Source organism: Phasianus colchicus, chromosome 6, assembly GCF_987193195.1.
Source record: "Phasianus colchicus chromosome 6, bPhaCol1.hap1.1, whole genome shotgun sequence".
In the NCBI taxonomy this organism is placed as follows: Eukaryota; Metazoa; Chordata; class Aves; order Galliformes; family Phasianidae; genus Phasianus; species Phasianus colchicus.
In genome coordinates, this window is record NC_143441.1 from 33,758,297 (window position 1) to 33,784,863 (window position 26,567).

The 26,567-nt window shown below is 40.8% G+C and overlaps 1 protein-coding gene across 1 annotated transcript in view; it reads right to left on the minus strand.

The window, feature by feature from the left end:
• Positions 1 to 20,256, minus strand: part of CUBN (cubilin) — a 133,570-nt gene extending 113,314 nt beyond the window's left edge. Inside the window, exons 1-16 of the mRNA XM_090142141.1 lie at positions 20,207 to 20,256; positions 18,935 to 19,064; positions 18,478 to 18,570; positions 17,150 to 17,188; positions 16,301 to 16,432; positions 15,252 to 15,355; positions 12,011 to 12,137; positions 10,464 to 10,632; positions 9,125 to 9,256; positions 7,541 to 7,636; positions 6,886 to 7,007; positions 5,404 to 5,590; positions 3,816 to 3,934; positions 2,166 to 2,400; positions 1,062 to 1,243; positions 180 to 342 (exon numbers count right to left, since the gene is read on the minus strand). Coding sequence (XP_089998267.1) covers positions 180 to 342; positions 1,062 to 1,243; positions 2,166 to 2,400; positions 3,816 to 3,934; positions 5,404 to 5,590; positions 6,886 to 7,007; positions 7,541 to 7,636; positions 9,125 to 9,256; positions 10,464 to 10,632; positions 12,011 to 12,137; positions 15,252 to 15,355; positions 16,301 to 16,432; positions 17,150 to 17,188; positions 18,478 to 18,570; positions 18,935 to 19,064; positions 20,207 to 20,256 — 2,080 coding nt within the window. The remainder of the gene's footprint in view (positions 1 to 179; positions 343 to 1,061; positions 1,244 to 2,165; positions 2,401 to 3,815; positions 3,935 to 5,403; positions 5,591 to 6,885; positions 7,008 to 7,540; positions 7,637 to 9,124; positions 9,257 to 10,463; positions 10,633 to 12,010; positions 12,138 to 15,251; positions 15,356 to 16,300; positions 16,433 to 17,149; positions 17,189 to 18,477; positions 18,571 to 18,934; positions 19,065 to 20,206) is intronic.
• Between the last annotated feature and the right edge of the window lie 6,311 nt (positions 20,257 to 26,567).

Genomic DNA, 26,567 nt, shown 5'->3' on the forward strand with positions numbered 1-26,567 from the left:
AGTTGAAATACTCACAACTACGGTAATTCTTTTAGTTTAGGTTTCCCCTGATCAATGGCTACAAATCCAAGGTGCTTTCTGAGTTATTAAATTGCAAGTGTTAATTACAGACATCTGTCTCCCGTTGGCTATGCCTTATAATGGTCACAGACTAAACTTTAATACTGATTTTTACTTACCAGCTGATGTTGTGTAGACAATGTGAAAGCCCTTATCAGTAACAACATCATCAGAGTGAAAGTGAATCCATGCATATGGTCCAGTGGTTTGGAGTGGGGGCGGAGATCCAGTGCTACAGAATTTACCAAGGAGAGTGTCTTGTGAAAGAAGACCATCTCGAATCTAGGCAGAATGTAAATCACTGTTCAGGATTATCAGATGTGTGTCAACTGTGGACAGTACAAACACTCTTAAAACTGTGATGGGGAGGGGCAGGAGGAAAGCCTATGGTGGAAGCCTATGAGACACACAGGAAATAGACTAACCAGCTTAGCTGGTAGTGCTCCTAGGAGAGCATGGGAAAAAAGTATGAGATCTAACTGTTTTCCTGAAACCACCCTCTGCAATATTCATTTATGTAGTACGTGGCACTGTCATTTTTGTGAGAGGGCATTGGTAAAAACTATTACTTTGCATTTGAGAATAAGGCCTAAGATCACCCCAAAAGTAATAGATGGTACTATAATATGAACCCATTAATTTTAGTTCCTTTTGTCTAGTTCTTTTACTTTGGTTAATACTCAGCAGGTTCATATTCAACTAGCAAGTTGGAGACTGAACTTTGCAAGGAAGTGAAAGCTTCCCAGCAGACAGTTGACTTGAATCCTATCCTCCTTAGTTGCCGGACTTCCACTGACTTCAGTGGAATGGAATTTCATCATCTTTTTGTTTCACCAAGAGTACCTGAGTGCTTTACTGGCTGCAGTAAGTACAAATGAATATTTTAAACCCAAGATTTAGTATCAAACAGTATACTTCTCTACATATAAAAAGTTTTGAAATATCTTGTTTTGTAGTAACTTTGCCATAAAATGAAGTCATAATGCACAATTAAACCTTACCTCTAAATAGTCATAACTGCAGTTCTCATGGTGTTCTAGGCTTAGTGTGCCAAAAGCAAAAGTAATGAGGAGGCCAGGATTGGTTGAAACGGTCCAGAAACAGTTTCTGTTTACAGGATAGTTACCAGGGTACCCCGGAGAGCTTATTGAGCCATAAGTACCTGTTAGCTCACCACCACATTCTAACAGAAGAGAGACATAGAACAATATAGTCTTTAACACTGCACATCAGGTCAAAAGCTGAACTGCAGGTACCCAGAAAAATTCAGAAACAAAAAATAAACCCAAACAAATAGAACAACTGGCTGCATCTTTCTGTACATTTTATAATTAATTATACAGTTCAGCTATAAAATCCAAACATTTCATGATTTTTTTCTGTGAAAGATTCTTTCACAATTATAATGGATATATCCCCAGAAGAAAATATTAAAACAATTTTTTAATCTAAGAAAAATTGAATGTACTGTTTTAGATTGGCTCTATAAAATTAATCTGAATTTCTATATGTTGTACATAGAGTCACTGTGTTTTACCCTAGCACACATCTGTTTTCATTTTTAAGAGAGTAGATTACAGGGAAAGATGTTTTATGTACATATCGTAAAAGCATCTCCCTCCCCCCCCATACCAGCTGGGTAATGTTAGGGGCAACTTGTAGTCAGGTCAAATCTCTCTCTTCCTCTTTGTTTTTATTTCTTAAAAAAAATCTGTTTTCAATTTCTGTATCCATAGTTGTCAATTACTAATTATCTATCCAATAATGTAAATTGCAAGAAAATATTAAAAGGAGCATTTCAGTAAACATTCCTGGAAATAAATAGTTTTGCCTCTGAATTTTCCATGCCTTTTTCTCCTCCCGTCCCTCCCCGTTTCCTTCAGAACACAACCTAGTCAATGTTTTTTTCTAGACAACACACAGAAGACTGAAGTGAGCTTGATGCTGCACAAGATGATTTAGAGTTTCTCTCCGGGAATGCGCTTTCCTGGAAGAGCCATTTAATTGATGTTACTACAGCACTTTACATTTCTTATTTAGAAGTAAATCAGCCATTTTTCTCCAAAGCTGCAAACACATTGCATTACCTGGCATTTTAAACTTACCAGGATCTTGAGAATCCCACTGAACAGTAAAACCTCCAGCAGTAATGGCGTGATTTGAGTGAAACCAAAAATAAAGGGAATTGTGGGAACTGAAAAGCTCTGCAGGAGGGTCAGAACCACAGTATTTTCCCAGCATGTGCATTGATGCCGAAGCCCCATCGTGGATTTGAAGGAAGTCAGAGTTACAGTCAGTACTTGCCTCCAGTTGGAAGAATGGGAAAGTAATATGCAGAATCTAACAGGAAGTAACAAAGTAAGTCATGTCTATTTTTCCATCTGCTAAGGTTGTGCTGTAATCCTACACAGAGCTGATATTATCGTTTACACAGCTCTGAGAATCATTTACACAGCTTTGGAGTCATTATGCCATTTCCTGAAGAGTTCCAGGACAGAAGATACTACAGAATCTTCAGGTCAAAATAAAGGGGAGAAGATCAGAAAGAATTTGGGTATGGAAATAGCACTGTTCCTATAAATATGTGATTGATATCATTTCCTGGGTCTGCCATATACTATACTAGAAAAGGCTTAAAATCAGAAAGTTTTATGATCTATTCTATGACTGAAAATATTGTCATGGGAGTTTTGTACATACAAACTGGTGCACTATAAATACACTCTATATAAACAGTGACATATACAGCTTCAGGTAAGTTCAGATCCCCTGCAGATGTGCTTTGATATACCTCTGTTAAAGATAGTAGTAGTGCCTGTGAGTCTTAAAACTGAAGGTTTGCTATGCTGCATATAATGTTCCATAAATCACTGGAAACCACTAGTTTATAAAACTATGTAATTCAATCCCATGCAATGTCAAAAGTAGATTGAAAATTGTAATCCCCAGTAAGAAGTCCAGTGCTGAAGGGAGAGCTAACATATCTGTGAATTATAACACAAATTAAATCCTTAGTTGCAGATTGAAATCAGAATATGCATACAACATTTAAAAAATAATCCTTAAAATAATTAATTATTGTATAAAGCTACTGATCATATGAATTCTGAGCTACAGAAATGTGGATTGCTGAAGTGAGAAACAGAAAAACAGAAAATTGTTTTGGGATCACAACTTATGAACTGCAGAACCAATCAGAGCAGAGCTTTTTGAATAGCTACAGATGGAGCCCAGTGTAAAGGAGAGGAGGACAGGCACCTTCCATAGGTGGTTGTGGATGATGCCAGTTCTGACAAACCTACCAGAAATCTCCAATCATTTTATATTATAGAATCATAGAATGGCCTGGGTTGAAAAGGACCACAGTTATCATCTAGTTTCAACCCCCCTGCTATGTGCAGGGTCGCCAACCACCGGATGGCCCAAAGCCACATCCAGCCTGGCCTTGAATGCTTCCAGGGATGGAGCATCCATAACCTCCTTGGGCAACCTGTTCCAGTGTGTCACCACCCTCTATGCGATGTTTCCTTCAGTTAATTTTTTTAAAAATGAGATTATTGTGAGAAAGAATAAATTGTGATCCTCTGTTTTGCTATAAAAACCTTGAAAATGTAGCCCACATTAAGGAGCCTGAAGGTTTGTAAGAACATAGAACTTGTGACCATCTTTATGTCACATATTCACACATATGTCACGTCCGCCCTGATGAGCTGAGGCTCCTGCCTAGGGTTTCTTTAACTTGAATTCTATTTTACCTTGTTGGGAGCAGTTTGAATAACCCAGGCACAGCTGACCCCATTATCATAGCGCTGGCTGCTCAGGTTGTTAGGGTAACTGAAAGTCCCCCTGGAGCCTGAAAGATATTCTCCGCAAGCTGCAGAAACAAAAATATTAAATGGATTAGTTCACACTGTCACAGTACAGACTCAAACAAAACTAAACTTCTTAACATATGTTTGGCTTCCTAAATATCTAGAAGAAAAATGAAAGATCTTTTATAAAAGGCTCTTCAGAATTTCCTTCAAAGTGAAATGGCATAACAAAAGAAAAAAAAAACAAAACAAAAAAAAAGAGAAGTTACTTCCTGAAAGAAAAGTAGTTTCTGGAAAATGGTAAAGATTTTTCAACTGGAACACATGAGTTCTACCAAAAGATGCTGGTTCTGCCTTAAGGAACCATAAATAAATTTTTGTTTCCAGAACACTAACTCCAGAATTGAAATCCTCAGTTTCCTATCTACATAAATAACGTTTTGAAGCTAACATGATATCAGTAGTGGTGCATCATAGAAGGTATCCTTCAGGTGCTTCGTTGTCCTGTATACAACCTCGGGGCAGATATCTGCTGCTGACTACACCTCTCATTACAGACCAGGGTGTCTACTTTTACTGAACCATTCAATGAGTGGGAGCTGTGAATGGGAAATCCACAACAGCTATGGAAAAATATATCCACAAAGCACCCAAATACAGCATACAGGGAGCGGCCACATACAAGAAGAAACTGTAGTTTTAACATTCAGCTGACAATAAAGCAACATTCAATTCACAGTACACTGGAATATTTTGTATGAAGGAGTGGTAAAAAAATTTTTTGTTTGAAGTTTCTATTTAAAAACATCTCACAATTTCTCAAACAGATTCAAGATCATCATATAATAGAATGTATCACTTTTCCATTAATTAAGAACTAAAAGAAATATTGATACATTGCTATTTGTCACTGGATATGAAGTGATCTTTTATCATTTACATTATGAATTGTTAAAAAAATATTCCATATGTATATCCTTAGCAACAACAACAAAAATCCTGTTACATAAGGAAAATAGAAAGAGCTTGAAATAACTCTAAAATAGCCTAGGTTTCACAGCGGCTGAGTGCAAAGTTCACATTCCACATTCTATGAAAAGTTAATCTGCTTTCACATCAACTTGCAATAAATATGAGCCATCTGACAGATGGATGCCACAGGGACACTCACTGGAATGCTGTCCTGACTTTGTTCAGTTAAAGTTATTGGCAAAAAACCCAAAGCAGAATAACAGATAGTGAGAAGAAATTGTACAGACAGGAACTTGCAGTCATGCTGTAAAACTCCAAGTAGGCCTGCTACTCCATTATTACACTCCAATGGATTAACATAAAACAGCTGTAAAGAAAAATTAACTCCAAGAGACTTCAGATGAGGACTCGTAGTACACCGAGACAAGGGTTGGTTGGTTGTTCTTTCTCCCCCCCCCTCATAACTTTACTCTTAAAAAAGAAATGAATCGCATAGAGCAAGCATTTACAAGCTGAAGTCTGGCACTCATCTCAACTGAGGAGGAGGTCGCTGACATACCATGCTGGGCAGTCTGGCATTGTGGTCCTGTCCAGGCACTGGTACACTCACAGGTGTAACCATTGACCCCATCAGTGCAGCTTCCACCATTCTGGCATGGGTTGCTAACGCATTCGTCGATGTTCTCTGTACAGTTAGAGCCTGTCCAGCCTGCGCTGCACAGGCAGAAATATCCAGAGGTCACTGCCTACAGATATAAACAAATGCAATAAACCTAATGAGCGTGGGTCACATAAACTAATCAATGTAGTCAGTAGAAGGACTGATGTTCACACTTACTTCATGTAGAGATACCAGAACAAACAAATCATTTAGAACGTAATGGCTTTGATGGTTAGTGGTAAAAACCAACATAAAGCCACAGCCTAATCCAATTACCTAGCTCTTTTTTCTTCTCTCAAGTTATTTATTTGCAGAGCTCTTTCTTTAGAAAGTCAAAATCTGCATTCATTCAGAAAACTGTTTGGCTTCGAAATGATCACATTGAAAACAAGTTAATCATGTTATCTAAAACTTATAAACAGCAAACCATGGTGACAATGGTTTATAAATCGTTTCTCTCAAGCCTGTTTTCTTGGAAGCCTGCACTGCAGTTGAATTGGCTGTTACTTAATTTTTAACCCTGAGGGCTGTTAAATAGGAACACTTCCACTGGCTACTCTGTATTATTCCTACCTCTTTTCTATTTATTTTGTCTCAACCTTTACTAGCTCTTATACACAAGTTTTTTCCACATATTTGTTTTAATTTCTTATGACCTCTTTCCTCATATTCCTTGCTTTTTAGATACACTTTTTACAGGTAAAGCAGAGTGCAGTATATCAAGGCACATGCTAACTGCCATCTTTGATGCCTCAATCAATATATTATAATGGGTGAAGTGGGGTGATTATCTCCTTTAGAACAGAAAATGAGAAAAGGGAAATGCAATAATATCACATGGTCTGTTTCCACCCATTTAATGATTCTGTTTCCAGAACTATTAAAAGGAAAAAAATAACATGGACAAACAAGATCAGACATTACTTGAACAACAAGTATACTATTTATTTCCACAAAATCATCACCATAAATATCTTCTGCAATAGAAGAATCTAAATTCCCAGATCCATAGCACAGACAACTTCATTCAGAAAATCAAACACCTTTACAAGATCCATGTGGACAAACTAAATGGTCACTGTGCATGGGAACAAATTCACACCATCAATCGGTAAAGGACAAAAAACACCCAACTCTCCCCAACCAGCATTTCCATCACTGTTCTGGGGGTACTAACTCTCCCTCCTCTAAGGCAGCCTGATTGGAGTATCCTGCAACCCTCTCAATTTTCTCCAGGTGTATCTGCTGATCTCTCATTCTCCATTGACCTCATCTCATTACCTGTAGCATGTCTGCACCCAGATTCCAGTCCCAGCAATCTCCTTGTTGCTAGCAATGATAATTTCATAATGTTGTCACTGTGAGAAGTCCAGCACTTACCAAGCACTGACCATTTACACAAGGGTTTTGCAGCTGACAGATATCAGTAAGAGGAGAGCACCCATTTGGCCCATATCCACTTCCAGTGTACCCAGATGGGCATGAACAAAATGGCATTAGTCCTTGAGACATAAGGAAAAAAATAGAATATAATTCAGTCCTTGTTACAATGACAGTACTAACACTCACCGTAAAGGTCCTCAACATTTTGAAGCCGAGCCTTCATACATTCTAGATTATTATATCGGATTCAATCTTATTTTGATTCCTATCTAATTTTGGTACCTGCCCTGGTCTGCATCCAGTTTGGTCATGGAAAGTTTCCTGGTGTTAGTACCTGAGAGTCCAAACTTAATTTCATGGGAAGCATTGGAAGTATTCAAAGAATACTTACAGGAAGGAGAAAAATAGTTAAAGGTAGCTGAAAGTAGAAAATGGTGACAACATTTTAATGACTAAATCTGCTCTTTGTTGTGAAGCCTCAATCTGTTTCTGTTATTGTTTGTAGGAAGGCCTGCTGACTTTACCCCACACTCCTGTTTGCTCTCTCAAGAAAAACAGACTGTGGAGAATGAGTTCTAGGGTAAATACATTGCTACAAAGCAGGTTCGTCGGGACACTGGTAATACTTACAGACCTTAAGCAAATGTCATACCTGAAGTAGAGGTACAAGTAGCCAGTGGATGGCACCCTCCATTATTTATTGAGCAGATATCAACCTGGGTACACGTTTGTCCATCTCCTTCATAACCTGTACAGAGGTAAAACTTAGTCTGCAACAAGCTATGTTTTCCGTGCATCAACAGCAAAACAAGCATCTGGTAAGAAAAAACACTAAATTATGTTGTAAAATTACAGTCTGTGCAGTTAGAGAAATCTGAGGTAGTTGATAAGGTCTGGCATGTTTATTATATTCCTACATTACAAGGATGGATTGCTAACTTCACTAAATCCTTACACGATTTTAAAAAGACATAACTCTAGTATTACCCAAATATAGGTGAGGTCAGAATGAGGCCACTGGAGCTCAGTTCTCTCAGGTCATGCTGCTGTAACACAATGAAAAGGGCAGAAACGACAGCCAAGTAGCAAAGTCCTAGGCTGCAGCAAGTGAGTATATGTTTGGATGTGGCAGCCATGGACACAGGAATAAAAAAGAAAAACATCTGCTTACCCTTGGTAGGCAGGGATCTCCAGCAAGATACCTTTACCTCTACAGCCAACCCTTAAATGATATCTGGGAAGTCCTCTCAGTCACTTAAATGCACTGCATGCACCTGAGCTCCCCTGGCTTGGCCCTGCCTTCCCACCAGGTGCTCAAGCACTTGTTCAAAGCTGTGATTAGCATTTCTACTACAGCTACCCTACCTGTACTTCTGCACCCAGCCACCTCCAATCAATTCAAGGCCTCCTGCTTGTGAGAGCTACCCTTGCCTTACAAACAGAATATCTGCTTCCTCTTGGGAGGCTCAGCAGGACAAAAATGCTGAGGCACAACTGCACAGCTGTGGTCCACTGCACCATATCAAGACTAGCCTGAGGCCATGTTTCCAGCATGGTGATAGAGCTCTTCAGTACCTATTAACAGAGAGCTTTTACTATCTACATTTTGCTGCTATTTAAATAAATAATCAGAAAACCAATTAGAAACAATTCTTCCTGATGGTATTTACCTTATTGATTGCATGCATCACATAAATGCATTTTAAGCTACAAATGTTATGGAAACTGTCACCACTTCTACTGGTTGATCTGTACTGTGGTGGAAACACTGCCTTCTTAGACAGCATTCGGAGCATGAGAAAAAATTATCTAGGCTTACAACAGACAATACCACTGATTCATGCTGTACAGGATACTCTTTCAATTATTGTATAGACAACTAAATTGCTATCATAATTTGCTATCATAATTATGCAGCGCCTGTCTCCCCTTAATTATTTTTTTCCCCCAAAGGAAAAACCTTGTAAAATCAAGGATTTAACGCTGCCTACCTTGCACAAAAGAAACATTTCAGATGGTGCATCAACAGACACCTGCTCAACACAATATTAATAAGTAGCTGAAGCAGTCCGCAGATTCATGGACTCAGTGCATTCAGTATTAAAGCATTGTTTTGTGTACGTTAAAACTGGCCTACAAATTTTTCAGTATATGATAAAATAGGATCAAGTATGTTGATAAAACTACAGAAAGATTTTAAATGATGAAGATTCAACAAAAGCATCCAGTATTTTACCTGGTGGACAGAGTCCACAGCGGAAGGATCCTATTGTGTTGATACACTGAACCATCGGTGCCATTGAACAGCCTCCATTATCACTTTCACATTCATCAATGTCTTGGCAACTGTAGCCATTTCCTTGCCAGCCTAAAAAGAAGCAGAGGAAAGATGTTAAAATAATAATTAAAAAAAAAAAAAGTGTGACTTTCTTAATTGATCAGATCTTTTCTTAGAGAAAAATATGACTTTTTAATTTCCCTTCATACATACATAACATACAGCATAAGACAAGACTTGTTCCTCACATAAACAATGTGAATTAAGGCTGGTCTTTAAAATAGGTTACAAATAAAACAAAATGGAGGTACACGTGCAAGAATGCTTTATTTTAATGATATTGTGGATGTTCCAGACTCAAACACAGTTTATTTAATCTAAAGAGGTAGAAATTCTGGTACAACTCATACATGTAATGTTTTCAGCAAAGCTTCATTATAGCTCTGGTTAAATACTTCAAACACTCCTCCTACATCCCTCCTGTACGTACAACATACCTGACTCAGGAAAACAGACCATAGGTTTTATGGCTTGAAGGGATAATTAGATTTCTGTTAGGATTTCCTTAGGGTAGCAGACACATTAACACAAAGCTAGTCCTGCACATGGTGGGTAGGATTCACCTTACCTATCCCACTCTAGTTGTTCTGAGCTGTAATGCTGTAAAACATCAGAAAGCAGAATAATGACAACAGAGCAGCAAAGTCCTAGGCTGCAGTAAGTGAAGACATACTCAGATACAGCCATGAGGACAAAATAAATAAATAAATAAATAAATAAAAACAAAACCAGGAAAGAATCTGCTTACCTTCAGAAGGCCTCAGGCACGCAGGGATCTCCAGCAAGATACCCTTGCCTCCACTGACAACCTTAAATGAGGTCTGGAAAGGAGTGAGTGGATCCTGGCTGTACCCCTTCCAGTCACTCAGCTGCATTGCATACACCTGAGTTCCCCTGACTTGGCCCTGGCTTCCCACCAGGTGCTCAATCACTGGTTCAAGCTGTGACTTAGCATTTCCACTACTTGAACTCTCGTTAAAATCAGTGAAACTTTAGTACTTTAAGAATGTAATTTGTCTGAGTTATTTAGATGTCCATTTAAGGATGGGATAAATCATGCTTTAAAATCCACTTTCCATGTTATGCAGATAAGACATATCCTCCATGCATTTATTCTGTAGAATACAGATCAAAGATCTTCATGAAATTACTCCTATACGGATCTTCTTTCTGCTTATGACAGCAGTCCTACCTGCTGCCACCCCTCCCAACATGAGAGCAAGGAAAGACACCGTACCTGTGGGGCAGGGATCACATGAGTAGGAGCCGAGTGTGTTGTGGCACTGCACGAGTGGATTCTGTGAACACGGAGGGTTAGGAAGACTGCATTCATCTATATCAGCACTGCAGGTGGGGCTGCCAGGAGGGGACATCCAGCCAGTGTCACAGATGCAGTGGTACTTGGGCTGCAAATACATAGTGCGTATTTCAGAGGAATAGGAAAGGATAAGAGTTCATTTTATAAATCATCTTTTAAACTACAGCAAGAAAGCTTTCAGAGCATTGCATGGTTTGCACATTTTGTTTCTGGAATTGCTTTGATAGTGTTCTTCATTTATTCTTCTTTCTGAATTTAACTACTTAAATAGTGGAAGGAGCAGCAGGCTCATTCATTATGTTCATCAAAGTAACCTGTAATTTACCCCAAGTCTTCCAGAGAAAATGAACAGTAATTATGAACTGTACATAAACGTAACTTTTATGTACGTAAACATAACTAAAACTCATCAACTTGCTTTGTATATAGGGTAAAGAGATCAGCATAAGCAACCTGAAATCAGCTTGGCTGCCTTCTTTGAAGCAAAATTTTCAGTAACCTGTAATGTGCAGAGCAAACTGCAAATACATTTTTTTTCTTACAAATACATTTTTTTTCTATAATGACAACAATTTTCTCTCTTCCAGTCTTTGCTAACGGCCAGATTTCAACATTTACCTAGCTTCAGTCCAATTAAACCTAATGGGAGCTTTATTCTTGACTGACGTAGGAGCAGACACTGTTAAGCCAACACTGAATCCTTTTGAAAAGATTTCTCCACAAAAAATGGGCAGAAAGCAACTAATGGGGTGTGAAAACTTCTACAAATTGAGAAAAAATTATGTTAGCACAAAGAATATGTGGTGTGTCTGGAACAGTGCATGGGTGTATAAGAGTGCTAAGGAGCCCAAGTCTGCCAAAGTAGTTCTGGAGGGCTGCTCTGATTGGAAAAAGCCAAAGCTGGCATCATCCATCCATCCCTCTAGAGGGAACGCCTTGTACCCAGATTTTCTCCCCAAACAATTGTCTGGCTTGTTGCAGAAGGCCATTCAAGTATATGCTTATATTTGCCCAGTGCAGACACTTGGACTGCTCAGGCTTAGAGTCAGAGACCAAGTCAAATGGATGGTAATGAGCAGCAAACAAAGGCAGCAGCCACCAGACCACCTGTCAGTGTTCCATTGGTATTGCTTTTCCCAAGGAAAATAAGAACCATACTTGTCCTTCCGAAAAATTTCAGTAATAAAATATTCCACTAACTTCATATTGCACTCCCCAAATATTGAACACTATCAAAGCAATTACGTTTTGAATGTCACTTTGGCTACCCAAAAACACTTTGACAAGTATCTTTAACAAGATGCAAGAAATTTTCAGTTCTTTCTGTTGTCCTTGGGACATCAGAGAGATTAGGTTATTTTGTACAGTGGCATTTCTTACTGTCTTCCAGCAGCAGTGTATGCTACATAGGTTTGTGGCACTCAGTGCTGTTTGTGCTGTATAATGAGAACTATATTGCTCCTTACCTTGTTGGGGGTGTCTCGTTCTGCATCAACACAGGTGCCATGCCCACAAAGCGTCTGAGATCCGCCCTGGCAGTCATCAAACTTTGAGGCACAGTGGGGTCCATAGGTTTCTGGTGTACAGGAGCAGCTAAAGGTGAAAGCAGGAAGAAAAATCTAAATGTATTCCAAGTATAGCACATAAAGACCACATTTTTCCAATAGTAAGGGATTAGTCTGCACTCTTTGTGTGATGGTCCTCACAAAATCCCTGTGTATTTCATAGTGTTGACAGTCCCATTAATAACCTTGCACAGCGGCAAAGCTGTCCCGTAGGGGCTCAGGAATCATGTAGGACTTGTACATGTCCATGACTGTCCACACTATCTTGTAACAAGCACAAGACCAGGAAAAGAGAGATGTCTAACACAAGGCTTCAGCAGAACATGAGCCTGGAAGTTTGCACTTCAGCCAGAGAGTACCTAAAATTTGCTTTTCACTTTATGTCCCTCATGTGTTGCCAGCTGCCTAAAGCTGTACCTCTAGCAATACACAGACATGCTTTGGCATCAGGCCTTGGTGCTTACCTCCTATCTACAATGCTCAAAGTCCCTGCCTAAGGAGCATCCCTACTCACCTTCTCAAGCTGTCATTCCTTGCACACCCACAAAAGCAGCGCTGTGCCAACTACAGCTGACACAGCAGCTTTTCCTTTTTCAACCTGCAGGGCCCACCTTGGCCACAGCATTCCACAGACACAATGAAACTGAGAGTTTCTAAGGTAACTGTTCCCTTTTCTCCAGCCCTTAATTATCACATGGAACAAATCTGAGAATCCAAAATACCACAGAATGGAGCCACAACCTACAGAAGACCTCCAATCAGTTAGCTAACATCTTTAAAAAATGAAACCAAGACACTTATTTGGATGCAAGTGGTGTGCTGAAGTGCCTGCTCCTCACACAGTACCTTACACACCCTTGCTCACTTGCTTTTAAGCTGGCCAGTGAAAACCACTCTGCACAAGCATTTACCCACAGAATCAGAATCAGGGAATTCCAGTGCAGCTGATCTGGACCTTGAAGTGATTTATTAATACACTGTGCTATCCTTGTCAGGGTATCATGTGCTGAGCTGAAAAGGCAGTGCGATAAGCCAATTGCAGGTAACTAAACTCTGCACTCAGGACAAGTGACCCTGATGAACTTCAGTTTAAAAATGCCACAGTATCTTAATGCTTGTGTGCAGTCTGCTGTACTGCATTGTAAGAGTCAGCAGATACACACTGTGAGTGCAGCAGATCAGCCTGGGCATGCAGAGAGGCGACAGGCAGGGAACCAGAGCAGTTCTGCATGTTCAAAGTACAGAGCCGCACAGCCAGCTCCAAAGGACACAGCAGGCAATCAGAGGCTCTGAAGGACAAGGAACACGGCACTGTCTCCTGCTTGATCTGGCAAAGGTTAATCCGTTCCCAATTTGAAACTGCTCAGCTTTGAGAAGCAGGTCAGGCCACAAGGAGCTTCAGCCAAGCATCAGAGCAGAGCTGTGTGGCACTGTGCTGGTCCTGTCCCTGCTCTAACAGCACATCCTGGGGAGGCCTCACTGTTCTGATTACCACACAAAAGTCTGGTGGATGTGGTGATCCTCACACCTTTTGTCCAAATGATGCAACATTCCTATTGCAGTGCTGACTGGGGAAAGCATTTCCATGATACCTACTTCTTCCTCATACCTCAGCGTTTTCCTGTATTAGAGCTTGAGGCCTGTAACTAAAGGACCTGAGCAAAGAGGGAAGATTGCATTACCCTCCATCTGATGGTACAGCGCTGCCCTTCACCTGGTGTTGCCCCTGGGAGCTGCGGAAAGTTAAATATCATCATTTTTTTACCCACAGTGTATGAATGCAGCAGTGCAGGAGCAGGGTTAGTAGGGTCGCTGGACCCCACAAGTATCAGCCACAGTGCACTGTCAGAATGCATTTAGCATCTGAGGAGCACTCAGAAATGAGTAAGGCGAGATGTGGTTGGAGACTAGGAAGACAGAACAATGGAGGTGAAGAAAGGATAGAACAGTAATCCTGAGGGTGTAACGCAAAAAAATCAATATCACAATTTGTGTGACTTACAAAGCGATCCTCATTTGTGTGAAGTAACAGTGTAACTTTTGTAGGAATGGCACTGGGGAACAAACTTACAGAAATCATGACTGTGCAAACACAACGAAAACACCTGAGAGAAGAGCAAAGGATTTGTCTATCAAACCTTAATGAAATCACACCTGTACACTGCTGAGCACAGCAAGGAACACTAAGTGAAGGCAGGATGTTTTGTGTTGTTTCCTTGATAAATATCTGTGTAGAGGATGGCTGCAAGGAAGCTACAAAGACCCTTAAAATCAAAGCAGAGCAGACACACATGTTTGGTAGCATCTCAGCAGGCTCTGTGTCACTGTGAAGCGTGAGGAACTGCATGAAAATTTTCCTTTTGTGAGGTTACTCCAAGAGCTGACAAAGCCAGGCTTATAAGTCTGTCTTATGCCAAGCAAATTTTTGTGGGTGCTAAAGCTTTCATGTTGAAGCTGAAGACTAACTGCTTTGCAGAAAGCTGTGGCATGCTACCCAGCCACTGCACAGGGAGAGCTTTGTATTACATCTGAAAGTTGTTTATCTGAAAGTTGTTTATTATTTGCCAGTATGGAAAACAAGATATGGGGCGTTCAGGCCAGCTTGCCCTGCAAAGAGAAGCAGATTTCCCAAGGAGCTGAACAAGGTCTGCCTCTGGCTAGGCACAGCTGCAGGAAGGTGAACTGTAGGCAGCTGATGTCTCTGGGGTCCAAGCACCCTCCTGGCCTGCTTGCCACAGGCAGTACCTCTCCTCCCTTTGTCTGATGGGAGTCTGCCTGCTCAGGAACTTTCCAGCAAGTCATAGCCTTGTGGAGCAGAGCTTCTTTCCTGTCCACCTCATCTGTTTCCTCACTCTCCTCTGTCTCGTGGGCAGGTGATAAAGGAGGGGTTATAATCCTCATCCCCAGTGTGGTTGTGTGACAAACCTGGTTCTTGCTGCCCTTTTTGTGTCAAAACAAGTAATATAAACATGTCCATGGTTCACTTGGCTGTAGGGATTTTGTGGTCTCTCGGACTGAAATGGATTATGGTGCAAAGAAAATACATCGACTTGTTTTCCAAACTTGTGCTGCAGATGGGATAGATGTTACAAGCTTAGCAGTGTTTTGTATAGGATTTTAGTGTATGGTTTTGAAAAATTACCTGTAGCTGCCTGGTGTGTTCACACAAGTGGCTCCATTCTGGCAGCCCAGCGCTGTTCCAGCATAAATCTGGCATTCATTAACATCCTCTGAGCAGCGGAGGCCCTAAGGTGAAATGGAACACCAGTTTATTTTCCAAGTAACAGAAATGAAGCAAACCATGGAGCCAAGGTTTAATATAGTTTCCAAACATACACAAACCACAGGCTGCTATCAACACAGCTTCCCTTATGAAGCATTATAACAGAACTCTATTGTTCAGCTGAGTTCTGCAATCCTGGCTATCAGTCAGAAGAGGGATGAAATATTTCAGATGTCTGCAGACAGCATATGGACAGTTGAGTACTGCCACCTCCCCCTGCTTCCCAGCTTAATAGCAAAAGGCTGAGAAAACTTCATTTCAGGCTGTTTTTATCAGGAGATGCTGTTTCATCAGGACAGAAAGCACATCAATTTTGACCCCAGTCTCACTGGGACAGCTTTCAGGCTGAGTGCCTTTGAGAAAAAATGGAACCGTTCCATCTCCAAATGCATGTAACAGCACCATAAAAGCCTTTGCCAACAAGGTCTTTGGATTTCGAAAACTTGGGATGTGATTGATTACTGACATCCCCATTTGTTTTACTTCTTTGGGCTTCAATAAACGTCATTCCTTTCCCCCATTCCCTCCATATGAATGTGTCATACCAGCAACGGGTAAGCAGTTCAGTCATCCTGCTCAGCAAGAAATGAGGGCATACTGCATTGGACTACTGACTTAATGGGACATCACCTGCGTGTAACAGCACTGGGTCTGTCTGGCCCCATGGCTCGGGCTTCCATCTTTCGGGTTAAATGTCATTATTGCTGAGAATCAAATGTATTGCATATAAAACAGATGATGACTCTGATATGGTTATTTTGCTATTCAGTGTATATCACCCCATCCTGAACAATCTTAATACATACCTTGTCATGACTGCAATAAGCCAGGTAGTTAACTACCCTTGTAGTTAAAATACACATCATGCACTCAAATTGAACACACACTCCAGGAGGCTGAAGACTCACCCTCCAGTTGCTGGGACAGAGGCAAAAGAAGCCATCCAGTGAGTTCACGCAGGTCCCTGAGTTCTCACAGGGGTTGCTGCTGCAAGCTTTCCTCTGCAGAGTCTGAAACCCAGGAGCAAAGCAGGGAATTATCTTCCTTCTTATTTAGTGATTCTTCAGCATTTCTTTTCAAGATGGACCCTTTATTTTTATCCCTTTTGGGGGTTCCCCCTCACTTTTTCTTTCAGCAAGATTAATTTGCAAAGCTTTAGAGCTGTTTTGAACATATCTGTATGAAAATATGACTAAAATATGACTTAACATTACAGATCTGACACAGCATAGTGTAAGCACTGGGGTAAGAAAAGCTCTGCGAGATGTAAATACTATCAGAAACTGTTCCTCAATGACAGGCTGTTAGTGAGGCCAGGAAGGGTATCTTCATTTCATGTGTGACTCATCCAACAACTGCTTTACTGGCAGCAGTAGCTGTGGATGCCACATGCTCATGGGGAAGCAGCTGATGGCTGAAAATCATCTATTTCCCATGCAATACAAAATCCAGTTTGAGTTCTCTGTCTTTGTCTTCAGCGAACAGTGAAGGGTGTATTTTTCCTTGGTATCCAGTTGTTATTTTTCAGTCTACAACTGTTTTTCCTTTAAGGAATGCAGGCTCCTACACAGTTTATGTTTTGTAAGAAGGCATTTCACCTCCTTTACAAACCTTGGCTTTTTTTAACCTCCTGTTACCAGAAAAGCTTTTCCTGAGTGATATGTGAGAGGAAAGAAATAATTTAACTTAATAAAGCTTACTTTGTTTACCTGGGTAGAACTCTTTTCTGATCTTCAGTTTATTTCCCATGTACTCACCTGCTCTAAGCTTTGAAGTTTCATGTCAAGATTTGTGACCTGCAAGAGAAATGCAAATTAATTGCACTTGGCATGAGGCTCACCACAGAGTGACTGGGTGCCAGAATGCTGGCTGACTGTTTTCTTTGGAGACAAGAGAAGAACTGCACTGTGAAACCAGGTGACAATCAGGTTGAAATCAGGCTCCATTCACTGGGATTTAAGGGTTTTATGCTGTTCAAAATCTGACGGCTTTTCAAGAGGATATATCCAAATTTGCCTACAAAAAGACTCTGTCCTGTGAAGATGCATTAAGGTGCTTATCTTGCTTAACATGGACCTGTTGGAGTTTGTCCAGAGGAGGGCCACAAAAATGATGTCAAGGATGGAATGCCTTCCCCGTGATGACAGGCTGAGAGAGCTGGGGCTGCGCAGCCTGGAGAAGAGAAGGCTCTGGGGAGAGCTGAGAGTGGCCTTTCAGTATCTACAGGTGGGCTTTAAGGGAGAAGCTGTAGGTGTCCCTGTTCATTGCAGGGGACTTGAACCAGATAACCTTGAAGTGCCCCTTCCAAATCAAAATATTCTATGATTCTATAAACATTAAGAATGTAAATACTCCAACAGGAAAGTTCAGGTGCTCACAAGAGTATGACAGACTGAGGTCTGAGGTGGTGGGCACACTGAAAGCCAAGGAAAAGTTCAGCATATCTCAGTTGGTTAAAGCCACAAATAGCAAGCAGAAAATGAATTAGGGGATATGATGGATACATATTAGAACAATTTCCCGTAAGGGCAGTCTTGTAGGCTATAAAATATTTTCCTATAAGGAAAATATGGCAGCACAATTAACATTTAAGCCAAGAAAGATAAAGGATTTCCATCTTCTATTTTTCTGGAGAAGAATCTTTACTAGCTGGAAAAACTACCTCAAGGGTCTTTTCTTTCCACTGCAAACATCTATAACACATTCACATCCAAGCAGTGGCATGCCTATGTAACATGTATACATATGACATGTAACATGAATACATATAGTCTATAGCCTGAATTTAGTAAGATTTGATTTCCATAAACATCAAAGAACGTAGTCCATAAAGATCTCAACAGCGAACGAAAGAATAATCCCGGTAACTAAAAATTATGAGAATTACAGGGATGTTTCCATTCTCCAGATACCGAATCAGTACCTTCGCTGTCAAACATACACTCTAAGCTGATGTTAAATATGGACTCTGCACCAGTTCCCTGAATTGAAGCCCAGAAATACCAAAATGAATCAGTAGTCACCTTATTCTGAAGAACAGAAAACTTGGAATGCTGCTGGAATACAACACAGGGGTATAGCTCACCTTGGAAGCCAGCAGAGAGACTTGGTGGGACACATTCTGAGAGACTCCATTGGCTTTCTTAAGTTCTTGAATCTCTGCTTTATTTTCTCTCATCTAAATTGTTAAAAAGAGATGTGATGTGAAATTAGTTTTGCTTCCTCAGAAGCTTGAAAGCAAGCCTCATTTTTCTAAAAGCTTGGGAAAGTTTTGTACTTTCATCACCTTACTTTCATAAAGTCCTTCTGAATACAGAGAGCTCTGTTCCATACACAGTTTAATCTTTTAATTACTTTATGTAATTAATTTATTACTTTACATGTCTGCAATAGCTCAAATATTACAGTGCTAACAGAGATAATAAAAAAGACAATCGTACCAAAGAAATCAAACATTTGCTGAGAAAAATTCTGAAGAAAATTCAATTATTAATGTGCAAAACTGGAAATGAAAACAACTTAGGGATAAGTAACTACATCACCTGACTAAACATTTCTGCAAGGTCTTCTTCATTAAGTTTTATTTTCCCCAGTGGTCCGGTTCTAAATTCAATATTTTTGCTGGAGCCAGCATGGAACACCAGGTTGCCCTGCTCTGAGGACAGACGAGGCCTGTTGTATTACAGGGACAAAATAAGAATAAGTTAGTTGCACATATCTGCTGCCAAAATGTGGGCTGAAAAGATATGCGGTAAAGCCATTCTGTTCCCATTAGTGATGCTTAAAGCCTATCTTATGAGCAAATCCATTTGCAATTGCTAATAGCACTGGTACTTACTGTTCATCATAAACGTTTCTTTTCTGCCTCTTTTTTTCAGGGTGGTTTGATTCACAGCTCAATCCAGCAAGCAGTAACAACAAAACTAACAGCCCAGGAACAGGAGCAGCCCAAAGCATTGCTCTCCTCCAGCTGTGCTGAGTTTGAAGTGAAACCTCTTGTGCTGAATAGTACTTTTGGGAGCCAGGCTGCCCTTTGCTCTCACACAGCTCCTTATTCACAAGGTGCCCATGCTGCTGTCCTGTCCTATAAGGGTAATCTTTATCTCAGGTATCTTAATTAAAGTTTGACAGTGTACAAATAATCCAGACACCCAGCACATTTTTTCTCTTTTGCCTGCAGGAGCTTTAAGAGGTAATTAATTCAGATCTGCATGTGTCTGATCATTGTGCCTTTGACCTTTGGACAGCCAAGCACTCCGTGCCTCAGCACTGCACAGCCCAACACTGTGGGAACAGCTCACTAGCCTGCACATTGAGGAAGCAAAGATAATTTGGTAAAGGCCCAGAGCTTTACTCCCAAAAAATAACATATTAAAACCACAGTGGCTGGCAAGGAATATTTGCATTGAAGGAGCAGCTTCCAGCCAGTAATTCATTGAGCAGATGACATAAACAAGTTAGCAGTACCAAACAGCATCCCATGGATTGCAACAGCAAAATACAGTTTTAACCAAATATGGTTGCTCTGAGTTGAAAATGGCTCAGTCCCCAGATACTGAGGAGATGATCAAACAAGGGGACTTGCATTTTTTTTTGGAACATGTAGACTGTATTCATGATACACACCAGGGCTCCCAAATTCAGGGCCAGCCACAGACAATGGAAAAGACCAAGGATGGATTTGGGTAAGGCTCAAAAGTAACTGAACAATGCAAAATCATCTGTTCTGAGAGCCAAAATTTGCACATTGCCCATTTTCCTCTACCATTTCAGCAGCATCCATCTCAAAAGAAACATCATGCCTAACTTCATACCATGGACACCCCTGCTCTTCAGGCCCCTGCAGTGTCCAGCCTGGCAACATGATTCCTCATGTAACCTCTGTCTATGATGAGGCGAGTGGGTCCAAGCTGTGACCCCAGCAGCAGTCATTATCAGAGGATGATTCTTGAAGAGCTGGGAGCAGCCCCATAGGTACTTGGGCCTATGACTCTGCAAGCCATGATAGAGCTCACATCCCACCCTCCCCTGTCACTCCTGCACTCAGTTCTTGACCTTTTGCTTTCTTCCCCCAGGCGGCAGTTCCCAATTTCCCCACTGTAACAGGGACTCTATCTAGTCAGTCCCTGTGCTTTCTACTACCTATCAGGGTTTCTGCAGTCTCTCCGTCCCTCCAGACAGCTTTCTATGTGACAGCCCCTGCTACTCCCTCCTTTGTTTTTGCCAGTCTCCCCGTTCCCCTCACACAAGAGCTTACTGTGCTTTCCTCTCGCTCTTTGGAGCAGCTCTGTGTATCTTTTCCATCCCTATGCTAGGAGATACCTGTACCTCCAGTCCCTCCACAATTCATGTGTTTTTCCCTTTTGCTTAATAGTTAACTCATTCAAGTTGCTCCCACTTCAAATCTCTTCTGAAGAGAGCAAAACAGCAACAGTTGTAGCTGCTATCTCTAGAGATAACAGCAGCTGCCATTCACTGGTCTTTTCCGTCTCAGACCTTCACAGAGGCCATGGAGCTCCTGCACCTCCTGACCCCATGCAGCCTTCTTTTCTGCTCCAGTCTGCACTTTTCACCCAACAGGGATGTTGTGCCCACAGATAAGAGGGCCATGCCCTAAATGGAAGGGACTGAATGAGCTCCTCAGCTTTCACAGACAGAAATGATGTGAGGTCAAAGCCTGCATGCATCTAAGGATTAGGTTGGATGTGATAAGCATAAATATTAACGTCGCCTCTAAAATAGACAGAGGCACACTGTGAAAGTGAGTACAAACGCAGGACAGTTAAGGGTGATGGTGTTGCCGCAAGTAACTTTATCTTTCTATGAAAAACTACAATGTCCAAGGCTGTCAGCTGCATTCCACCACCTTCACTGTTTTCTGTTCTTTTTCTGTTCTTTTTCTGTTCTTTTCTTTTCTCTGCATAAAAACTGGCCTGTTATTGCATTTTATTGTCTGCTTCTTTGAAAACTCGGTGCAGGCAACCCTACACTTACTGGTACTGCCTAGGAAGAGCAGACAGAGGTGGTGAAGCTTCCCTCCAAACACACGGGCATTTGTGATAGCCCATCCAATTAGCCTGTACTCACTGGTGCAGCCCTGGGTACCCACCTGCTCCACAGCAGAATGTATTAATATTGTGTTGGGTGACAGCTAGAAGAAACTATAGGACAGTTAACCCTGTGCTTCTTTCCTACCAAGCTGGTTGAATGTATGCGTAGACCAAGGACTTTTTCCTCCACAAAGGACATTATATGTTGGCAGTTTTCAGCCTAGACTTCGGCTGTTGCCCTACAAAATATTTTCTTTTCTCCATTGATTGCTTTTGCATACTGAGTATGCATTGACTATTTGCTGCCTGTCAATCTTCGATTCAAGCTTTTATTTTCAACTAATTAACTCTAACATAACAACTACGAGCAATAAACCACTGAGTATGGGGATGATGTTGCTAATCCAATGAGGAAGAAGAAATAACTCCTTTCAACATCTCTCCTTGCATGCTTTACAGCTTAGAAAATGGTAGACCTGAAGACCAGGTGACTTTCAATGTGTCCTGATTATAGGATGGAAAGAGAGCTCTGGACACCTCTCTAAACATGGGATGGAAAGAGAGCTCTGGACATCTATCTAGACCTCACATAACACACTACTTCCATTATATTTTAACTTATTGCTCTACTCCCAGTGAATGCCCCTTAGGCTAGCCAAGCTGAGAAGTCCATAAATCATTTTAAGAAGAAAAATAGGTCCATCCTTTCAATTTTACCAAAATAGACTGGATTAAGGCAGCATTTTTTGGAGGAACAGAATGGAAACCCTGCAAGTATCTGGCATAAGTATAGGGGCTGTTCATTATAACTAGGAGAGCTGGCATGAACACCTCCTTCTGGGACAGATCATTCCATTACCTCACTGACATTATAGCTAAGAAACATCTCTAGAGAGAATAGTTTGTGCACAGATTTGGCAGGAAGCAACAGAGCATTTGTTTCTACCTAATTCAGGTTGAAGTTCATCCTGTACTAGCAGCAACACTTTACCACCATCTTGTGCTCTGGCATGTAGCTGTGTGAAAGGAAATGGTGGTGTCCATCTTACTTCTCCAGTAGCATGTGCTTGCAATACAAAAGTTCTTCTGTAGAAGACAAGAGAACACAGCCCGAATTCAATACAAATTAATTGCACCCAGGAAATCAGCTCAGACGCAGAGATATGACAGGAGCCTTGGCAATGCTCCCTTCTTAAGGGGGGAAATGCAACTATGGAGGAGAATCTCAAAGCTGGCTAATTGTTAAAGAAAAAAGAAAACTCGAGTATTTTAAATAATTGCAGACCTAGCCATGTTGCTGCCTTAATCCCAAGTAATGCAAATTCACCTGAGTTTCCCTTTAGCTGAAGGGATGCCTCGCAGTACTTTTATCTACGCATTCCTCAACACTCTTTGATCCTTCTCTTTCTAATAATAACCCATGCTCAAAAGTGACAGAATATCTAAAGAACACTGTTATAAAGCACCAACCAGGTATATGGGAGATCAACAGCCACAGTATGGCATCTACTGAAACAGGGGCAGCTGAAGAACAATATCAGAAGGGTTAGTTCTCTGGGTAAGGGGTGACTGCCCAAAGACACCAAAACTCAGGAGCCCCTTCTCCTCATCACTCCCTTCCTCCACCACCTCCTCTTCATACACATCTGCAAAGCTCTACACAGCACACTCCTCAAGGGCTGCTGCAACTGCCATACTCATTTCCCACAGCACTCCTTAAAGATTTCTTCTGCTTCTACAGCACGCTGCCCTCTGACACCTGCTTAAGATTTTGCTCCCTCCACACAGCTGATGAAGTTAATCAATTACCTGCTGATGAAGTTAAACCAGCTGACCGGGGAATCCAGGTTTTTGGTTTTTAATAGTAAATAACAAAGAGTTTTGACTTCAGCTGTAATTTATTTACTTTCCCAGTTCACCCTTGGTTCCTTTATCACAGTGAAGGCAGAGATAACGTATACCTGTTTTTTCCTGTGTTGCAAGAGTCACACTGTGTAACAGCACGTGTTACTTTTACAAACCACCACACTGATGCTTCCTATTTTCTGTGTCATTGTCTTTTTAAAATTAGGTCAATTACATTGGTTTTATTATTTTCTATAGACTATCCCAGTCCTTCCATCATACTCAAATGGCTTTAATGTATGTTGCAGTTATTTTTAGAGAGTGCCATTTGCACAGTCACCCTTCACCACCAATAACCCCGAAGCCAAGAATGGACCAGGCTGTACAACCTCTCTCTCATTCATTCTACTCTGTACTCTTGGCTTTACTGAGAGGATTAAACCTGAGCTGCACACTCTATATTCATACATCATTTGCTGTGCATTGATGTTGTCACCACAAATATTGGCATGCTGTCACAACACAAATATAAGAAAATAAGACTGGTTAGACTGAGAAAAAGATCCGTCGAGGGCAGTACTCTGTCTCCAACAATGGCCAGAAGCAGATAATTAGGAAAGGAAAAGAACATGACAGGGCAAGCACACACAGTGCCTCTAAGTATCCTCTTGGCTTCTATCTTTTGCAACTTGGGAACTTCAGCCAGAAGTCTACCAGTCTGGTATTCTTTTCCTAATGAATTCATCCAGCCTTCTCCAGAACTTTTTCCTATGCTTTACCTTGTAACACACGTAGACTGAATAATGCCACATGGTAAGTAAAATGAATACACAGTCAAAACGCCATTCAGAAACATTAGTTCTGGATAGAATCCCATTTTAAGTGTAATATTTATAAACATGATTTCTTTTTTTTTTTTTTTAAATATCCATAGGGCAAACATCTAAACTAATCAAAACTATTTATTGCTGTCCAGATGTAAGTAAACATATTAGCATCATGAAAGTATTTTCCTTCCAAATTTCAGGTTGTACTTTTAGCCTCTCCAACTCTGATTCTTGTTTCATCAGAACTGTTGTCAGAACGACTCTTGTCCATGCTTCCTCCCACTGTCAGAAAACAAGGCAGAAGACAGCCCAGTTTCCTTGTGCTGGCTGGCGGGGCATCTAACACCATGCTCCTCTTTTCTTGGACAGCTGTATCAATTCCCCAGCCCTTCTAATCAAATACAGATAAAAATAACACAGATCTCTCCACATTCCTCACAGTAACATTTAAACTGAAATATTTTCACTACTCAGTACTTCATTTTGCATGGGGTCTTGGATACCAGTTATCTCTTCAAGCAAGTTGTTACTAAACAAGCATCAACTTAATGCCCTTAATGAGATCTGTTACACTGGAATACTTACATTTGCCCAGACAAAAGGAAGATGCTTGCTGGAATTCGTTTTGAACTTCATGCCCAGTTTCTTACACTATAGCATGCATTTTCCTTGACTACTACTTTATACACTATTTATGTAAGGTCATCCTGAAATGTTAATAATCCTCAGGTTATTAACTAATTATTAGTTTTCTCCAAATTCTCATTTTATTTAAATTAAACAATGCAGAATATATATGTGATGTCAAAATCACCTCAGATGTCGTGGGCCAGGATAATAAAATAGGAGGCATTACTTTTGGAGCAGTCCTTGTATAGTCCATCATTTATACAGTAAGACCATTAAATGTTGAACTTCAGTATGAACAGCAAGCTAATAGAACAGAAGAACCAAAGGATGGGCTGTGTACAAACAGTTAACCCAAGAGAGGTTAAGAATAGTTGCTAAATGTTCTATTTGTATTAGAAATTTACAACAGCTGTTAGCACAGAATTATACAGCCACACACATGGGAAGATGCACCTTATCTGGAAAACGTTGAGTCCATGTATAAAAACCATTAAAACCCCTGATTTATAGGAATGGTATTTCAGTAATTTCACCATTACACAGGTTTCTTTGTATGGGGACATTTAAGTTGACTCAGACTACAGCCAGCTAATGCAGGTAAGGTGCTCTGTAAGGCAATGTGCAAGCCTTACAGCCGACTGCATAAACACTGCACCAAGCACCATGAGATCTTTTCCTTGGTGGAGCTTCGCAAGGCTGAAGACATTCAGCTCATTATGACATGGAGATAATGAGAAGTAGTCCATACGCGCAGAATAAGCAAGTCATGCAACCAAAAACCAGATTCTGGAAGTTTCCAGAGCTGTCTTCCCAGTTTCACCCATTTTCCTTTCAGCTTTGGTAATCATACTTAACTGCTGTGAAAACAGTAAGGCTGAAGCTGCAAAGCACTGCACTGATGTAGGCTGCAAAGCATTTAGTAGAAAGCTGCTCAGAGAAGGAAGCAACATGATCATTGAGAGAGGCCAAGCAGCTGCAACCCAACAGCACTCAGCAAAGGAGTCTATTAATGCCAAACAGATGGGAAAAGAAGCACTCACTTAATTTAGCTTCACTTCTATTACAGGGTTAGAAGATCTATTATTATATCTCTCAAGAACCAGAATATGTAGTAACTAGTTACTGATCTATTAGATACATCTACCCAATAAAAACCATCTTAACAGGCAACTATGGTTTGTATCATCATCAGCTTGCTTTTTGCATAGTTTAGTAGTAGGCACAGCCTCATACCAGCCCAGCAGTTTCTGCCACTGCTGTACTATTATGAGAGATTACCTAACCAGAGGTGGTCTCTTATTCTTTACAGCCTGCTTCAGAGCTCTTTTAGGATAATCCATTTTCATTTCTCTTTCATAGCTGGAGACCACAAGGTGTCTAAGTGTTCTCAGACATAAAGCAGGCTGTAGTAGCTTCACCCAAGGTTTTCACCAGAAGCAGCACAACCACCAAGAGAATAAGTGAAAAAGAAGTCAGTTTAAGATAAACTTTGGCAGTAAGCAATAACTGCATGCTCTATTTTTTCAGGATTACTACAGTAGATTTGAAAAGCTGAGACTTCTTTAAACTGACTTTGTTCTCTACAGTCTCCAGTTTCTTCTGCGCTATCAAGCCTAGATGCAGTACACCACGACTGCCACGTTTTCCCACAAGGGAAATAAAAACAAATAATGTCTTTTTCAGGATCGGCAGCTTTGACAACTTACTGGTGTGCAGGAACCAGAAGCAATCCATGAAAACACAAAGTTTTTACTTTTTGAGTCTTTTATGTGTAGGTCATTGGTAAGGAGCAATGATCTCATCCTAAATAATGTGAGTGAGAA